The following is a 16793-nucleotide window of genomic DNA, read 5'->3' as shown; positions in this document are numbered from 1 at the left end:
ACATACCAGTATGCACCTGCCAATGAAAACTTAGGACCTTATTGCGATTTGTTGGCCCGCTACAGCATGGTAAAAAACGGAAAATGCATGTGTGTCAATGGGACGGACAATCATATCAGGCCCCTTTTCTCATTTTGGGATTTTTCGACTTATCCCCTTATTGCATACAGAGGTTCAATTATTTTAAATTATTTCTTTCAGTGCGAGGAGTAGAACAAGCAGCAACATTTCTGTCCTTTTTACATACTCGCGTAACTACTTACAAAAAGAAACACATAGTACAATTATTTTAAATTATTTATTTCAGGGCGAGGAGTAGAACAAATATTTATTTCATTTTTCATGAGCTGAGACAATGTTTACGCAAAAGAGCGGAGCGAAACGTCGAACTGGCCACAAATTTGGTAATGTAATTACATATCCATGAAGCATAATTGTCAAAACTACGCACTATGGTTTGCTATCGCCGCGTCATCGGAATTTAGGTAACCGGCCAGTCTCAAGGTCGAGGATCAAAGTTGTGACGACCACACGTGCCCTTACCGAGCGCCAATGTTGCGCCATCTCTTACGCGAGAGCAGAGGCTTCGAGGTCGTAGCTCTACCGGAAGAAGCAGACGACAGCGGCTCACATATCCCGAGCCGAGCGCTACCGATGCGCCATCTATTAGACATTAGACAAGAGCAGAGGCCGCAGCGCTCCGCCTCCCGAGTCCTCCTATTGGCGCGCCATTTGGAGGCGGATCCTCCCTCGCTCTTGGTCAGCAAAGTCAAGGATAGTCAAAATGACGACACAAGAGGTGATAACACAGGCGCCAACTTCCTTTAAATGAACAATATTTTAAAGAATATCTCTTAATTACCACGCCTAGGGATGTTGACGTCTGTTAGAGCCAAAGGCCAGGACAGTGTGTGAGGAAGACTCGACATTTCCCGGAATACTCCAGCGGGAGATGCGGAAAACGCGAGCGCTCAACGCCATATATCGTCGTGCTCTCCTAAACATGCGGAAAAATCCTGCTGCGGCTCAGCTTCAAGGTATTCCGTAGCTGTTCGTGCCTTATAGTGCCTCGTTTCACGATGTCGCGGCGTCGGCGGCGTCCGCAGAAGAAAAGCGTGAGAGGAGGTGAAGGATTGAAAGGAGTAGAGCGGAAAGGAGGACAGAAGGCGCTCCGAGCCAGTCACCGGCAGAGCCGTATATTAAAAGGGAGTCTGGCCATTGGGAGGAGTCACAAAAAGAGGCTCGACCTGTCAATCACAGTTTCGCTCCTCTGATTGGTTTGCTTTTTACCAAGGGGATCGCCATGACACCATACTGCCACCCAAAATGGCGACGAAAACAAACACAGTGAAGCGGGGATTTCGTGACAAAAAATTTTCACAGACTAACCTGATTTTATGCTGCCAAATGTACATCCTAATATAAATTTCTCGGAAATCAGTTTCAACTTATGCTGATCCATCAATATATAACTGAAAATAATACGTTTTGTCGCCGGTGTTAGGCCTAGTGAACACGGCGATCACAAGGAAATCATAACAAAAACGGCGCTGTGCTGTACGATCTTATTTTTACCAGCTGGATTTCATGGATATAAACATTATTGCCTCTTATATTCCAACTATTCATGTAGATTTGTTTAAAAATCATACCGACAACAGAATGTGTCCCAGCAGGTGGTTCTGACGGCAGCGGTACAACGACGGAAGCAGACGACAATTCCCAACGTGCCTTACGCTCCCTAGGTGGCGCTTATCAAATTTGCACCAACAATGCACTACTTTTGCAGATTGCGAGAGGTATCCATTTCAATCCCATCCAATCCACTTGCCACCCAAAATGGCGCTGCCCATGTTGGATAGGGGGGCAAATAGTGAGGATAGGCTGATTGATAGCGCCCCATATTTCAAGACTTCATTGGTCGGAAAGCTGAAAAAGTGGGTGGAGCTTCAGGTATAGGCATGACCCATTAATGGCCAGACTCCCTTTTAATATACGGCTCTGGTCACCGGGCCCTGGTCCTGCTGACGCACAAGCTTTGCGGCCGGAAAGGTAAGGCGTGGCAACACGCTTTGCGTGTGTGTGTGTGAGGGAGGTATGTGCCATGCAATTTGAGGAGGGGCTCGTCGTCGGGGCCGCCAACTCTGCCGCCCCCCCCCCCACACACACACACCTCACCTACGCTTTAGCGGCTCACATGTCATTGCTGATACTGCCACTGGGGGACTTGAACATCGACGCAAAGACTGCCAACTTCATCACCAGACTACAAAAAGAGTTGATGTTGGAACTGCACTCTTAGACGTGAACTTCACCGCATAGCACGCTCCAAGCCAGCCGTCATCTCGAATGATATCGTTATATGCCCTTATTTGTTGAAGACTGGAGGCGTACGCCTTTTTGTGACAGTTATGAACAGCATAAGTGTCACAAAAAATCCGTAAGCCTCCCGTTTTAAACGAATCACGAGAGATATCGATATCATTCGAGATAATGGTTGGCTAGGAGCATGCTATGCGGTGAAGATAACTTTTAAGAGTGCGACTGCCAGAACAGAGGCCGCAAGAACCTCGAGAAAGACCCGCATTGGTTTGGAATTCCAAAACAGAGACCTCGTCAACAATAACGACCACACCATTACATCACTTCACAGATCGCGAGGCAGTACTCGTCACTCTTAAAGTATTTCTCCACACAGTCAGCAATAAAAGTGTCAAAGTCACCCACAACAACTGTCGCTGAAATCCGCGTTTCTTCAAAGTTTCTTCTTCCACTATAATAGTCTGTGGAGATGTTGTGAGCACTCGATTCCTGTCGTCTGCCGACATTACAGTGCCCCGCAATACTGCAATTTCGGGACACTAATTTTTCGGGAATAGGGCACAGGACACATATTCGTGGCCACTAAATTTTGCGAAATCTATACCGCGTCTTTCAGTTACCGTAAATCCCCGGGCTAAATAATTCGCGAACGGGTGCACCAATCCACGAACTTTCTTTTTTACAAGTATTTGTCTGGTACCACCTACAAGCTGCACACCGTGCGAATGAGTGGGAGGCGCTCATTATTAAAATGAAAATACAAATAAGTTTCGTAAAAAAGCGTAACTTCTAAAGCAGGGCGCTGTCGGCATTAAATTGGGTACCACCCCTTTTGGGACCTTCAGCGGACACCTTTTAGAGAAAAATCTGCCACCGAGGCGGGTCATTTGTTGCAGTAATTAATTGGTTTCGGTTTACGTATTTTTGTCGCGGCTGGTCGCGGCGAAGCGCAATTTTAAGAAAAATTAGGACAGCAACAGACGTGGCAGCAGATCGCTATGACATATACGTTTTTCGCATCTTCCGGTGGAGTATTATCTGGTAGAGAATGTCGCTCGTGTGGACACACGGGAGGAGGAAGAAGAAGACCCATTCCACTATCGCACGTTGTATACTGCTCTTCCATCCGCCGAACGATCTACGCTGCTTCCCATTGAAACGCGATGGGAACAACAGTTCCGGATTACCCTGTGTAGGTTTTTCCCATGATACGTGTTCTCTGAGAAGTACCTTACTCCATCTTTATTATTTCCAGAATGCCTCCGATGGCGATGCCTCCGATGGCGACGCCTGGACCAGTTATGGGAACGGGTGAGAAAGCAACATAGAGCATTCATTCATAAAAGGTTTTGCGTATATTCATCTATCGAACACTCCCGCTGAAGAACTTACACCGCTGCTATATGGGCAGTGTGTGAGCACATGTCGTACAGTGCAGGGCGAGGGTTTACGGAAACACGCTCCGCCGCATTCCTTCCTCAAAGTGACACGCTAGCAGCGAATGGTACCGTACGAACTTACAAACAGGTGACTGGGTCACCTAAGCACATGTCCCGTTCGCTGCTAGCATGTCATTTGGAAGAAGGAATGCGCTGAAGCGTGTTCCGTAAACTTTTGTCCATAGCACTGTACCGCCCACATCTGTAGACTTTATAATTCGACTGTAGAAAGATTTTCCACACGTCAGTGTGTTATGGTCACTATTGCTTGATGTAATCACCCAAAGGCGCTGCGTTCGGGACCGCGGGTGTCGCCAATATGGTGGATCCCGCAGCAACCGCAATGGCTACCACGGTGCCGCCCGTCGGCGCTAGAACCATTGATGAGAATGTCAACCCGGAACAACCTGACGGGGCGTACCATGACGGGGCATATCATGACGCTGCGTATCATGAGGAGGCGTATCATGACGAGGCGCATCCTGAAGTGGCGCATCCTGACGAGGCGCATCCTGACGAGGCGCATCCTGACGAGGCGTATCCTGAAGCGGCGCATCCTGACGGTGTGCAGTTTGACACGGCGCAACCTCCAGAAGATGGCTTACAGGGCGCCGTTGACGGACACATGCCACCCTCAGAATTCCACCAGACGGAAGCTGGTATGTCACCTATATTCATGACACGTGTATTCTGTGGCGTATTATGTGTGTATTCTGTTGGGTATAAGAAGAAGAAGAAAGAAAAAAAAAGACTTCTGAGCAAACCTGTAATATCGACGCCTTAACAGAATTACTCCACCGGAGAAATTCTACTGCACGGCGCCACCAGGTGCCGCTGATAGTAGTTTCGGTGTCGCCGCACTAACTGTTGTGATGTACATTGAAGCGACTATACAGTGAGCTAGCGTAAAGTTATGCAGAAACGTGCCGTTCTTTAATTGAACACCGCTGTACAGTGCAGAAGGCGTGCAAATCCCCAAGGTTGTCGACAGTCTGTCGGTCGACGTTAGGGTTTGAAATGTTGTGTGATGCACTCGACAGAAGGGCTGCGACATTCACTTATTTAAGGTCCCTCCTCCAAAACTTCTGTCAAGTGTATCATTACATTTCGACATTTCGAAAGCTAACGTAGTTCGAAAAGTTGGGTAAAAAAGAAATGACGATAATACGGCCCCTATCAGACTGAACCATTCTCGAAAAAGTGCAGAACGCAGCCAGAACGAACGAGAGAGGAGAGAGCAAAGAGTGACTCTGGATAGCCTCGGAAAAGCATTTTTAATGTTTGAACGATTTGTTTATGTTCACCGTGCATATCTTAAAGTGCAGCTCCGCTGCTGTTCCGAAAGTATGAAGACGTTGTGATATTCAGAACCGTGGTCCCAACTTCATTCATAAACGCACATTGCTTTCCAAATTTCCATACTCCTTCGTGAGAAATTTGAGAAAAACTACCGGGCGGCGGTTCCACTTGTGACGTCATACTTGGAACTGTGCGGATTGGATAGCCACACCTAGCCTGCCACAGCTCTGCCTGGCATCCAGTTTGTGTTTACACTCCGTCATGGACGCTGTATCGTGCTGAAATAGCTGTCACGAGCTATCGGGGACCACCGCACCGTTTTATCACGTTTCTTATAAGAAATACTTCGTCTTCGAGCACGTACTCGTTCTCGTTCTCAATAGCTTTGGTGGTGCTTTCTGCACGCGCAGCAAGTCCGCGCATAGTGCGCTGCCAAAGCTATTGAGAATGCGTACGAGTACGTCACACGTTAGGTGTTAGGTCTTGTTGGTAGCCTGAAGCACAGTGCGGGCACAGAATGTCCGCTCACGACGACCGTTGCACAACGAGGCCATCCTATAAGGCTTGTTAAAGGAGACCGGCAAAACTATCTTCGAGGCTATTAACGACAGCAATTATCACGGAACACACCCAAGACATTCACCTTCGCCCATAGATCTCCGCCATCGCATCGACGATTTGGCGTTAGCCAAGCCACGAGCGCGGCTAAGCCAGGACGAAGCCGGGATTGGTCAGGGTTTGCCGACCACAGGACCGCCGTGCCAGGGAAATTTCAAAAATTGTTTTCTTAAAAACTACAAACAAATGGGTGAAAATTTTTCACATGTATGCTCCCTGTGCGGAAACGAACGCACAGCCCAAGCATGGCTCCATTCTGCCGCAGTCGAAAATCGGCGGAGCTGAGCTTTAAACCAGCTTTTTCTTTGTCCTCTTTTTCCAGGACAAGCACCGCTGCTACAGGACACAGGGTGAGAAATTACGCACACCCCTTGATGTTAACAAAACGGTTTCTCCGCATGGAACGAACGCCATTGCAATGAAGTTATCGCATGTATAGTATTCTGCAATGGACTGTCTTTGTGTCTGGAGATAGCTTCACCGTGTCCCTTTGCAGGGCTCCGGTTGGTGAAATGGGAATGGCAGATGGCACTACCCAGACTTCTCTGCATTACTGTGTGCTGGCTGCTATTCCCCTCTCCATAGGCTTCGGAATCATTGCCTACATTTTACTCGGGAGAAGCGGTAAGTCCCAATCAGATTGTCATTGCTGTTTACGCTATGCGAACTGTTCACAATCAGGGGCGGATCCAGACCCTCGTTTTTTTTTTCTGTTTTTTTTTTGGGGGGGGGGTCTTTTTTTTTCTCGGAGCGTGTAGTGGGGGAGGGGAACTGAGTTTTTTGGGAGGAGATCGCCTCCCCCCCCCCCCCCCCTGGATCACCACTGTTCCCAATACGACCTATGCGTACGACGCTCCCGTCATACACGCTAAGCGCGAGATTACAATCACCTTTCACAAAAATTGAAAGTATTCCGGGCATACACGCGCAAAATACCAAAAGAGTAGGCATAGACAGCTAGAGACCAGTTAGACACCCACGGGAATGCCATAGTCGCCATAGGGATGCCAAAGGACCGATCGCTGCGCCGCCACGCGGCACTGTGTGGCGCCCCGCATAAAGTTTTGCCGGCGTTTCCTGACCAGAACGAGCATTGAGGGACCGTGCTGTTACTTGCAGGCACAAGCACGACAACAACTGCGTCAGAGGACACTGCTGCTACAAACAGTAAGGATATGTGTGTGCTTCGCTATTACTTCGGGTCGTCTTACGTTCCTTCAATTACAGCAACAAATACAAGTAAGCAGACAAGGACCACTTTTACATACAATGCCAATGTCAAGTTTCTGGACGTCGAAACTGAACTGAAGCACCGCTCGTTGCTGTTTGCCTAGCTGCTACATAATCCGGGCTATGGTGAAAATAAATACGTATGCCCTCGATATATGAACACCCTTCGTTTCTGGAAAAATCGTTCATAAGTTGAGGGATTCATAAATCGAGGTGCGAGGGATGCGGAAAAGAAATGGGCTGAAACGCAACAGGAAATGCACCATACACTCTTAAAAATGAACTTCACCGCATTGCACGCTCCTGGCCAACCATAACCTTGAATGATATCGTTATCTGACCCGATTTGTTGAAAACGGGAGGCGTACGCCTTTTCTGTGACAATTATGAACAGCATAAGTGTCACAGAAAAGGCGTACGCCTCCCGTTTTCAACAAATAACGATATCATTCGAGATGATGGTTGGCTAGGAGCGTGCTATGCGGTGAAGTTCATTTTTAAGAGCGTACAATTCGGCTGTATTTATCCTCTTCAGAAGAAACGATAGAAGTCTGGCACTTGACTCGCCCGCCTGGTCCTCGAAGTACCGTATCGCACTGTGGATGCGATTCCACGCTGAGCAAGCTGTCACAGCTTCAGAACAGTCCTGCTAGGTATCTTTACTATCACTACAATCACCCTCAGCACCATAATTTGATAACTTCACTAAAGTACGATCATCAAGCGGCTCATGCACGAGTGCTTGACCTTGATTCTTTGTTCATCTTTATTGACGATCCCGGAACCTTCCCGTGAGTCAACATCTGGATGGCCCGTTCATAAGTCGAGGTCAGAACGCATGCGTTTTTGCGGTTCCTTCCCTGAAAATTCGTTCACAGTTCGGATATCGAGGGTTCATAAACCAAGGGAGAAATCCATGGAAACAGTTTGGTTCCTTGTGACGTCGTTCATAAAACGAGGCTTCATAAAACGAGGGCTGACTGTATATGGTCCGTTAGGAATACCTAGTGATACCTCCGGCACGTTTTCTTTCTCGTTTGCAATTGCATATCTACGCTAAGAGAAAAGACCAGAGACCTAAGAGAAATTCACCATACGACATACTCTTACGCAACGCCTGACGGTCCCACCTCTTATATTTTAGAGCCAGATGTCGTTCGAAAGGGACGTTGGCTAGGAGCATGTCATGTAGTGAACATAGCGTGACCAGGAACGTTCCCACCAGAAGCATTTTGTCAACTGTGATTATGTCTGACTGGTGTCTGCGGAGAGCAATAATATATGTTTTTTATATATAGGTTCAACCCGTCGTAAGTATGAAAAAAGTGTTGACATATTCGTTAAAATCATTGTAGTAAATATCATGCACCGAATGAACCAAGAGTTTCCCTATGTATTCCATAATAAGACAATGACTGTACACAAAAGGGATCGTATTGCCTTGCTGAGCGCCATTACAGTCTTTAATGCACACTACGACTTTTCTGTGAGCTGGAATGATAAATTTCAAAGACCATAAATGAAACGATACGAATTTACAGAGGATATATATATATAAAATATACAACGGGAAAATAGCACGTGGAGAGTATGTTTAAGTTGATCGTGCGCTCCCAGCCGAGTACAGCCGAGTTTCGTCCTTGCTTGGGAGTCGTCAGCCCGGCGCAGGGAAGTGTATATATCAATATATAATGGATATATAGTATAAATATTTTTTAAAAAATTTACATATCACCTTTTGTTTGCAATAGACCTCTCCCTGTTTGTAAATAAATGACGTCATAGTGTTTGACAGCGCCACCAATTTGGTAGAGCTGAACTACGGTCGAAGCTAGAGGTGAACAAGGTGGCGCACGAAGGCGAACTATGCGAAGACAGTGAACAAGTGCACATTCGTGAAACGCAGCCCTCCCCTTCAGATTTGTTTCGGTTTCAGTCTGTCTACCAGCGTCATGATGACGTTTCTCGGATAGAGGTCTATGGTAAAAGGGGGCATCACTTCTTGCAGGATTCGGTGAAGGCGAAGACCTGGCGAACGGCTCTGTTGTGCCCAGTATAGGTAATAATTTTGTACTCAGAACCAGCACTGTACTTGAATGTATCCTCTGTACGACCCCAATGTCCAAGCGTCTGCTACCTTTCAGACATTGTGATGCCTTTCCTGAATGACTTGGGAATCACGGAACTTGGTCCGAAAGTCGCGGAGCAATTCATCTACTTGGATGCCGGCGACGTCGTGATGGCACTACACGAACCTGAAGATGTGCTGAACAGTTCTGAAGCGTCGCACCCCACCGTATGCGGGACCGGTTACAACCAGAGCACTCCATCCTCTAAAAACGGTGCAGCAAAAGATAATAGCAACGTGCAAAACACTAATACAAATTCCGAAACTCCAACTACAGGAAGTTCATTATGAACACGTTCACGTGTCTGGTTTGCTGGTGGTAGTCTGAACTGTGCCGTACAAAGCATGGACGATTTTTTAGAACGTGACGCATCAATATGGAATAAAACCGATTGTAAATTAGCGGTGAATAACCATAGTGTAGCCATCCAAGATGAACAATGGTGAAGTGCTTGGCTCACGTCATGCAGCCACCCTATATGGGTGACCATCAGCACTGTACTGTTACTCTCCGCATGTTTTCCATTTTGCTTTTGCCCTATTGTGCATATTATGCTGGCCTGCTGGCTGTACCTTACGAAGAGACCGCAGCTGTGTCGACATCTTTCATCGTTAATAAAACTCTCCCTGCTTGTAAAAAATGACGACAGCACCACCAACTGGGTGGACAACTACACTCGAAGCTAGGGGGGGGGGGGGGCGAACAAGGTCGCGCCCGAAAGTCACGGTCCGGTCACGGCGACCTTCGGTCCTACTTTTCTTTCAATAGGAGGCAGCGAAAAAGTGCCCAATCGTGGAACCCAGCCCTCCCCTTCCGATCTTTTTCGGTTTCAGTCTGTCTACGAAAGTCATAACGTTTCTCGGGTAGAGGTATATTCCAGCCGTCTCATGCACGTCTCATGCATTCAACATAGTTTACGGTCGCCATTTGCATAGCGACCTTTCTTGCACATCATAAAGAACACAGCAGGGACATCCTGAGCCATAAATTAGTATTATCATATATCGGTGTCTATAACACATAGCATCTCGTCGCAGGGGCCATGTAATCCCCTCTAACACATCCAAATGTCGTCGCAAATTCAGGCATGTTCTGCAGCGGCATGTTGCACCTGACGTTCGAGTCGAGACCTGATGAGCTCCGGCTATCCTTCCCGCAGGAAACCAAGCAGAACCTCCTGAAGAAGGTTTTCTTGGCTTCTTCAAGGTGCAAGTGGACGTTCTGCACCCCTTCGATCCTCTTCTGAATGTCCCTCAGCATTGCGTCGTACGCGACCCAGACGCTTCGACTCCATTCAAACAAGCCTTCGTAATCGTCCGATCGCGTGCCATTAATGCCCACCTGTTTTTGCAGACAACGCAGCGTCGGCTTGACAGCGGTTATCCCCCCGGGACTCCATAGTGGACTCGCCCTTCCATTGCTAAAAGGTCGTATCTTCCTCGACAGCTCTTTTGCGAGTAGAGTTCCGACCGTTCCAAAATTGAAGTAGTGAGGGATCGTTCCCCCGTAAAGGAGGGGTGCACTCGTGGACGCTGTTGGAACCACGATCACAGGGCTCTTTCCCACGTAACGAATTATCCCGTTGTACTGGATTTCATTTATTATTTCGACGTCACGACGCAGGGGAACCTGCAGCAATGAAAAATTTCAAAAGTGCATGGTGTGGCCGGTAAATGTAATACGTTAGTATTGGTAGAATTTAATAGAAAGCGTTTTATACCCTTAAAAGAAAACTTCACTACATAACATGCACTTCACACATTTTACAGAATGCCATCGCACGGGGCGTATGCCCTTAAACGTAACTGCAATGAGCGTCACAAAAAGGCGTACGCCTGCCGCCTTCAACAAATCACGATGCCGTTCGAGATGATGGTGGATGGCTGGGAGAGTGCTACGCGATGTAATGTCATTCTTCCCTGTCCTATGAAATATTACATCATACAAACACAGTTTGATACAGCTATTCCACCTTGTTATTCCCATCTCGTTTCCCGTGCTAGCGTGTGGTACGCCGAAATCACGTGAACACGTACCTGGCTTACCTCTATAAGAAGGGAGGCCTCGTGTTCTAGAAGCTGCAGGTAAGCTGCGAGAAAGTCTGCGGACATGCCCCGATTCGAATAGTCTACGCCATTCATCTCAGCTTCGACCACCGAAAAGTTCATGACGGCAACGTCTTCTAGTACCGCGGTAATATGGTCCCTGGTCTTGCGGTCCAGCCACGCCGTGCGATTTCGTTCGATGCTCACGTCCAGGACACTGTTGAAGACATCTTTCATCTCTCTGTCCTTACGTGGTTGGGTCACAAAGCGAGTCACCAAGAAAGACCACGTATGTGTAAGCAGCTTCATGCTCGCTCCTAGACAGAACATCGGCACGCCGGTGTAATTCTTGAATCGTCGCTGGTAGTCAAACCGCAAAAGTTCAGCTGCCACCTGGATGTAGATGTAAGGAGCACGAACAACTTCCCTGCCAGTAGCAATGGCATCAATGGCTTTAACCGTGGCATCGAAGCCCGTGGCGAGAAACATCCCATTGCTATTCAGAGCGGACGTCCGCTGCACAGCGTTCAGCGTCTGCAGCCAGTCTTTTAGAGACACGTGGCTGCTTAATCTGGCGAGCTCACTCACAGGACGTCCGACAGGCTGCTCATCTTCGTCCTCCATCGTGCCATTGTATATTTCATAGTCCAGTTTAACGATCTCATCCACCAGTTCCGACGAAATGTTCATGCTGCGGGTAAGTTCGCTGATGTACAACGCAAAGTTTCCGTCCGCGGAATTCTCTCCGAATCTTTGCATTAACGACCTGCCGCGGATGAGGTGCCAGAAAACGGCTTTCGTCTCCCACTTTGCGACGGTGAACCTAAATATTGACTCGAGCCCCTTCTCGAGCGAGAGCTTCGCCAGCCAAATCAGAAGTTGCTTCATGTCAGACATCTTGTTCCTATCAAATTCCACGAGTTTCAAAATCCGCCGCATCGAGTCCCCCTGCTTGGTCACGAAGTGGTAGCACGCTCGGTAGGTAGACTTCATTATGTGCTCACCGTAGCGACTGGGCAGCTCCGAGCCTTCCAGCATCATCGACGTGTGGAAGCTGTTGTAGAACTGGTCGACGACGTCTTCCAGGAAGGTCGAGCTGCTCCTAGTCCACTTGAAGCAGACGTTGGTGTAGAAGTCGTCGCACGGGTTGACGTCCTTGTTGGACACACTGTCCAGGTAGTTGAGAGCACTACGGCACACGTGAGAGACACATGGTTCGAAATCTCTGTCTCTGCCCGGAAAAAGTACTATAAGGAACACCATCACCCCGCATACGATGACCGCAAAAGAGATGGCGATGGCGAAAGGTAAAGCGTGACCTCTCATGTTTTCCTCAATCTTCGTCGTCAGGTGCATCTCGGTTATTTCGCGGATAATAGCAGGGCCAACTGGAACACAATGAACATTGCGAAGCTTATAGAACAGTACCTACTACTTTCCTTGTGATGTAACAGCAAAGCTAAGCTTACATCTAACAGATGATTTTCTTCTTTGTCCTTCAGTCGGTGGATCCATCGGTGGGGCTGCATTGCCGATGCCTTTTTCTACGAAATATATAACATTTACAGTTAGCCAAGTGTGCCACGCTCTCGCTGTCACGAGCGCACTGGCAGAGGAAGGCTATCAGTCTCCTAATTAAGGCGGACTCGCTCTTTAAGAAAGTCTATGGGGGATTTTTGTTCGCATGGTTCTCATAAACCTCGCTAAATTTCTACACGGAACAGGTACAGGCGTGTACCCTTCTAATTTATCTAGGGAACGACATATCTTTGAAGGCCTGAAGCGATCTGGTTTTTGGTGAATTAAAGTTTTTCAATACATGGGAGTCTATGGGATATGCAACAAAATAGCTTGTCTCGGCACGCCCGCCCGCGATATTTTGGGCCGAAATGATTTCATTCCCGACAGTAACAATCCAGGAGTTGATTGCAATCCACGAATTCGACAAGCTTCCTGCAGTTTTCCAGATCCCTGCGAATAAAAATAATTGTTTTGTCGTTCACTAGCACGTTCTGTAGGCTCGCGCCGATTACATTACTTCCATAAAGCGCGCGAGGAAAGCAAAGCGAAGAAAACAATTTTGCGACAATGCAGCCAACTCTCTCCGGAAGCGAACGTTAGCTAGATCGCATGAGTCCGCCTTAAGCGAATTTCGTTCAGAGTTATTTTGCACTGCGTGTATAGCACTGTCGTGGTATTTCGCCATCTTCTACAGAAAGTTGTTAGGGGACCAATCCTTCAACTTCAGCTCCCCTTCCTTTGCGATGGACATCCCCTACTTGCACATTTTAGATAAGGCTCCCTTTTAGTGGGAATGAACAGTCTCACCGTCTGACTTCTGCGAAGCGCTAGCAGGACGAAGCACTGGAGACGACAGCGCTGAAAACGACGACGACTCTACGTCCCCAACCGCAGCAGGTGTTGTGCCCGCGGCTTCTATAGTAGGACAGAATCATTAAAAACGCAGAAATACAACATGCGCCCGGTTTCTACATGCAATAGACATCTCCCTGTTTGCAAACAAATTAAGTCATAGTGTTCGACAGCGCCACCAATTTGGTAGAGTTGAACTACACTCGAAGCTAGGGGTCGAACAAGGACGGCCCGAAAGCCACGGTCTTGAGAGGATTACGATGGTTTCTGGAGGGACGCGACCTTCGGTCCTACTTTTCTTTCAATAGGAGACAGGGAACACCCATTCGTGGAACCCAGCCCTCTCCTTCCGATTTGTTTCAGTTTCAGTCTGTCTACCAACGTCATGATGACGTTTCTCGAGTAGAGGCCTATTCCACTATTTTACGAAGCAAAATTTCCATGAATATGCAAAATTTTTAAATTTAGCTACAAAATTTACTTTTTCCACAACGGAGAATTCCGGTCAAAATATGTCCCGCCATTATCCCCACCGTCACGGACACTCGAACAACGGTATCTTGCATATACTCTCGGGATTTGGTATCCAATACAACGACCTGTCCGCACTGTGGCATCGAGCTTGTACGCCAAAACAATCACCCAAACACACCACTGTCCTCCGGACGTCCGAGAAATATACGGACATTGTCCGTGTACTAACGGACATTGGGTAGTAACGGTATCATTGTCCCGTGTACTTCCTTTTTGGGTCCGTATTATGTGCGCCAGAATGGCAAAGTGAGACGAAAATTCGCAGTATTCGTGTTGCGTTCTTCGTCTCTGTGTCCTTTGGGTTGCTGTTCATTCCCTCACATTCCAGTATTTCTTCCAAAGTTTAAAGCTCTATTCCAGACATCCACACCCAAGACACGTCTATTTCTGGCATACAGTTTGGATGATAGTGATAGTTCGCATAACTGGTGATGAAACTCCCCATTCATCATCTCGCAATAAAGTTGGTGTTGTTCTATTTTACACCACAGGCGGCCCTCGGAGATCCAACTCTCCTCTCTCCTAACAACTCTCATCTGCCTTTCAAAAGCAGATCTCATTTCGTCAGGTGCATTGAACGTCCATATATTCAGACACATCATCTGGCAACAATGACATCACCGTATCACTGGTACAGTGCTGGACAAAAGTTTACGGGACACCCTCCGGCGCATTCCTTGACAGGCTGACAGCGAATAGGTAACCTATAGGTAACCCGTCATCTGTTCGCAAGTCCGTACGGCACCACACGCTGCTAGTGTGTCACTCTGAGGGAGGAATGCGTTGGTGTGTGTTCCCTAAAACTTTTGTCTGTACCTTATCGTCTTAAGTCCTTTCTGCCGCAGGATTGTTACACAGCCCTATAACCCCGAAATTTGTCTATATCTAATTTCCGCAGCGAAAGACTATCAGTCTTTCGGCAGAGTGAGCACTAACACATTTCAAGTAATTCTGCACTGCGTGCATCACGCGTCGTCCTATATAGCCATCTTGCAGTGTATAGAAAGTTCTTAGCGTACTAATCCTTCGAACTTCAGCTCCCCTCTGTGGGTTAGTTTCAGAAATGAACAGCCTCACCGTCCGCCTTCGGCGAAACACTACCAGGACTATCAGGAGACAGTGGAGACGACAGCGCTGGAGCCGTCGGCGACGACCCTGCAGCCGCAATAGGTGATATGCTGTGCGCGCCTTCCTTGGGAGAGCGGTGTGTGTCACCCGTGACAGCCAATGGTCCAGTCAAGTTAGCGGGCAGGCCCCGAGCGGTGCTTTCAGATAATGGCGCCTCTAAAGGGGCTGGTGTTGCCGCACCCTTTTCAGGGATGTGTGGTTCCTTCAGTGAGCTTTTCTTCCTCTTGTGAATCTGCTTCCCTTTAGTCTTCGCCTTATCATCCTCGTTCTTCATCCCCACAGAGCAGTGCAGCAGCTCAGTCACGGAACCTTGTAATGCTCAGTTTCCAGCTGGGCTTCGGAATGACAGTGTTACGAATGGCACGAGCACAATGCTGGTGCAACTTCGTTGTTGTTTCTTATACTCGTCGGCCACTCTCCACGGCCGGCACCTCGCACGGCTTTACTTCTCACAGACGCTGACACTTCCAAATAGTGTTTAGCAGTGACTGTCCTGCTCCTACCCATACATTTTCCTTTCTTAAACGTGTTTTTTTTTTTTCTGCAAATGGGCACCAGGAATTTTCATTTCGAGTGATGTTGGTGTCCGGTAGTGTATGGGGTACGACACTCATATACAGGGTGTTTCACCAAACATGAAAAAAAAAAATCGTTTTTGAAAATCTATATACTTGTCTGAAGACAAAGGGGTCAACGCTAATTATCTCGGGGGAGATATTGCCATGAGCGCACTTTTATCAAATTTATTTTGCGAGAAATTGAATGTTCTCAATTGAACTCCGAAAATGGCAAAGCCAACCTAGTGGGGTTTCTTTTCTGTGAACATCTACAAAGGGGAAAGAGCCACCCCATTTTTCTTTATTTCTTTGTCTCCTCCGTGTATCTAACTCGAGAATTCTACAAACGGCTATGCGATTCAACCAGGGAATACCAATGCAGAAAGTGCTTCATTGTGCTAGATGAAGTAAGCTTCATTTTGAAGTATCATTACCATGTCTAGTATCATTACCACAGGAGGGGCACCGGTTGCAGCTGATGCCGAGATTCACAGGCGGAAATGAAACACCTATAGTTGAAGAAAGCGAAAGAGCGCAGAGAGCGCCTGTCACGCCACCTGGAAGGGACATATCGCATCCGTCCCGGTTGATTCCGAAACTATACAGGGTGCCCCAGAAAACGTGTCATTGAATTATAATAAAAAAACTACGCGACGTAGAATCATGCGGTCAACGACATTTGTTCTTACTAGGTTTTTGCCAACTCCTGATGTGAATGTCATGTATCGTAAGTTTAGTTATGTAAATATTTGCGAACTGAACTCGAAACTTTGCCAAGTAAAGGTCACTTTTTTACTCCACCAATATGAAGAGCGTGCCGAATTAACTCAAATTAATGATAATTGACAGTGATATTCACGAGCTATCCCATCGGAAAAAATAGCCGAACATCATGCTTTTCGTAGCACCGAACCATAACACACGACGACTTTTTCAGCACAATCGATCTCAGTCCGACGAAAGGAGGTTCCAACACCAGCCCACAGAGTGATAGTAGAAACAGTGACAGTTTCTGAAATTGGGAGGGGGAAAGTGCGATCCCAGCGAAAATCGGACGCGACAAGCCATACCTGTGTTATCTCTTTCTGTGTTGCAGGTGTGGGCTGGGTTTCCAACCTC

General features: G+C 47.5%; 2 protein-coding genes across 3 annotated transcripts; one reads left to right on the top strand and one right to left on the bottom strand.

Moving 5' to 3' along the window:
• Positions 1-2524: 2524 nt before the first annotated feature.
• Positions 2525-9680, top strand: LOC135399212 (uncharacterized). The gene is made up of 8 exons (XM_064630994.1): positions 2525-3514; positions 3578-3633; positions 4049-4420; positions 6001-6028; positions 6175-6302; positions 6798-6917; positions 8917-8967; positions 9053-9680. Exons 1-8 carry the CDS (start codon positions 3486-3488, stop codon positions 9325-9327), a joined length of 1059 nt encoding a protein of 352 aa, XP_064487064.1. The 5' UTR covers positions 2525-3485; the 3' UTR covers positions 9328-9680.
• Positions 9681-10009: 329 nt separating this feature from the next.
• Positions 10010-15460, bottom strand: LOC135397647 (uncharacterized). 2 transcript variants are annotated; one of them, XM_064629257.1, is made up of 5 exons: positions 15067-15460; positions 13411-13518; positions 12552-12626; positions 11074-12470; positions 10010-10666 (listed from the first exon to the last, which is right to left on the bottom strand). In XM_064629257.1, the coding sequence occupies exons 1-5, from the start codon at positions 15389-15391 to the stop codon at positions 10049-10051; spliced, it is 2523 nt and encodes an 840-aa protein (XP_064485327.1). In that variant the 5' UTR covers positions 15392-15460; the 3' UTR covers positions 10010-10048. The 2 variants fall into 2 exon arrangements, with proteins under 2 accessions (XP_064485327.1, XP_064485328.1); XM_064629258.1 differs by having other exon boundaries at positions 11083-12470.
• Between the last annotated feature and the right edge of the window lie 1333 nt (positions 15461-16793).

This window comes from Ornithodoros turicata, chromosome 6 (genome assembly GCF_037126465.1).
Source record: "Ornithodoros turicata isolate Travis chromosome 6, ASM3712646v1, whole genome shotgun sequence".
NCBI lineage: Eukaryota > Metazoa > Arthropoda > Arachnida > Ixodida > Argasidae > Ornithodoros > Ornithodoros turicata.
This window is presented reverse-complemented; position numbering and strand designations above follow the sequence as displayed.

Excerpts from the sequence above, each read along its gene's own strand:
- LOC135397647 (XM_064629257.1), bottom strand. The coding sequence starts at position 15,391 with ATGAAGAACGAGGATGATAAGGCGAAGACTAAAGGGAAGCAGATTCAC. Across the intron at positions 12,627-13,410 it reads CGCTTCGCAGAAGTCAGACG|AAAAAGGCATCGGCAATGCA; the intron begins GTGAGACTGTTC and ends TATATTTCGTAG. Across the intron at positions 12,471-12,551 it reads AAGAAAATCATCTGTTAGAT|TTGGCCCTGCTATTATCCGC; the intron begins GTAAGCTTAGCT and ends ATTGTGTTCCAG.
- LOC135399212 (XM_064630994.1), top strand. The coding sequence starts at position 3,486 with ATGGGAACAACAGTTCCGGATTACCCTGT. Across the intron at positions 4,421-6,000 it reads ATTCCACCAGACGGAAGCTG|GACAAGCACCGCTGCTACAG; the intron begins GTATGTCACCTA and ends CTCTTTTTCCAG. Across the intron at positions 6,918-8,916 it reads AATTACAGCAACAAATACAA|GATTCGGTGAAGGCGAAGAC; the intron begins GTAAGCAGACAA and ends CACTTCTTGCAG.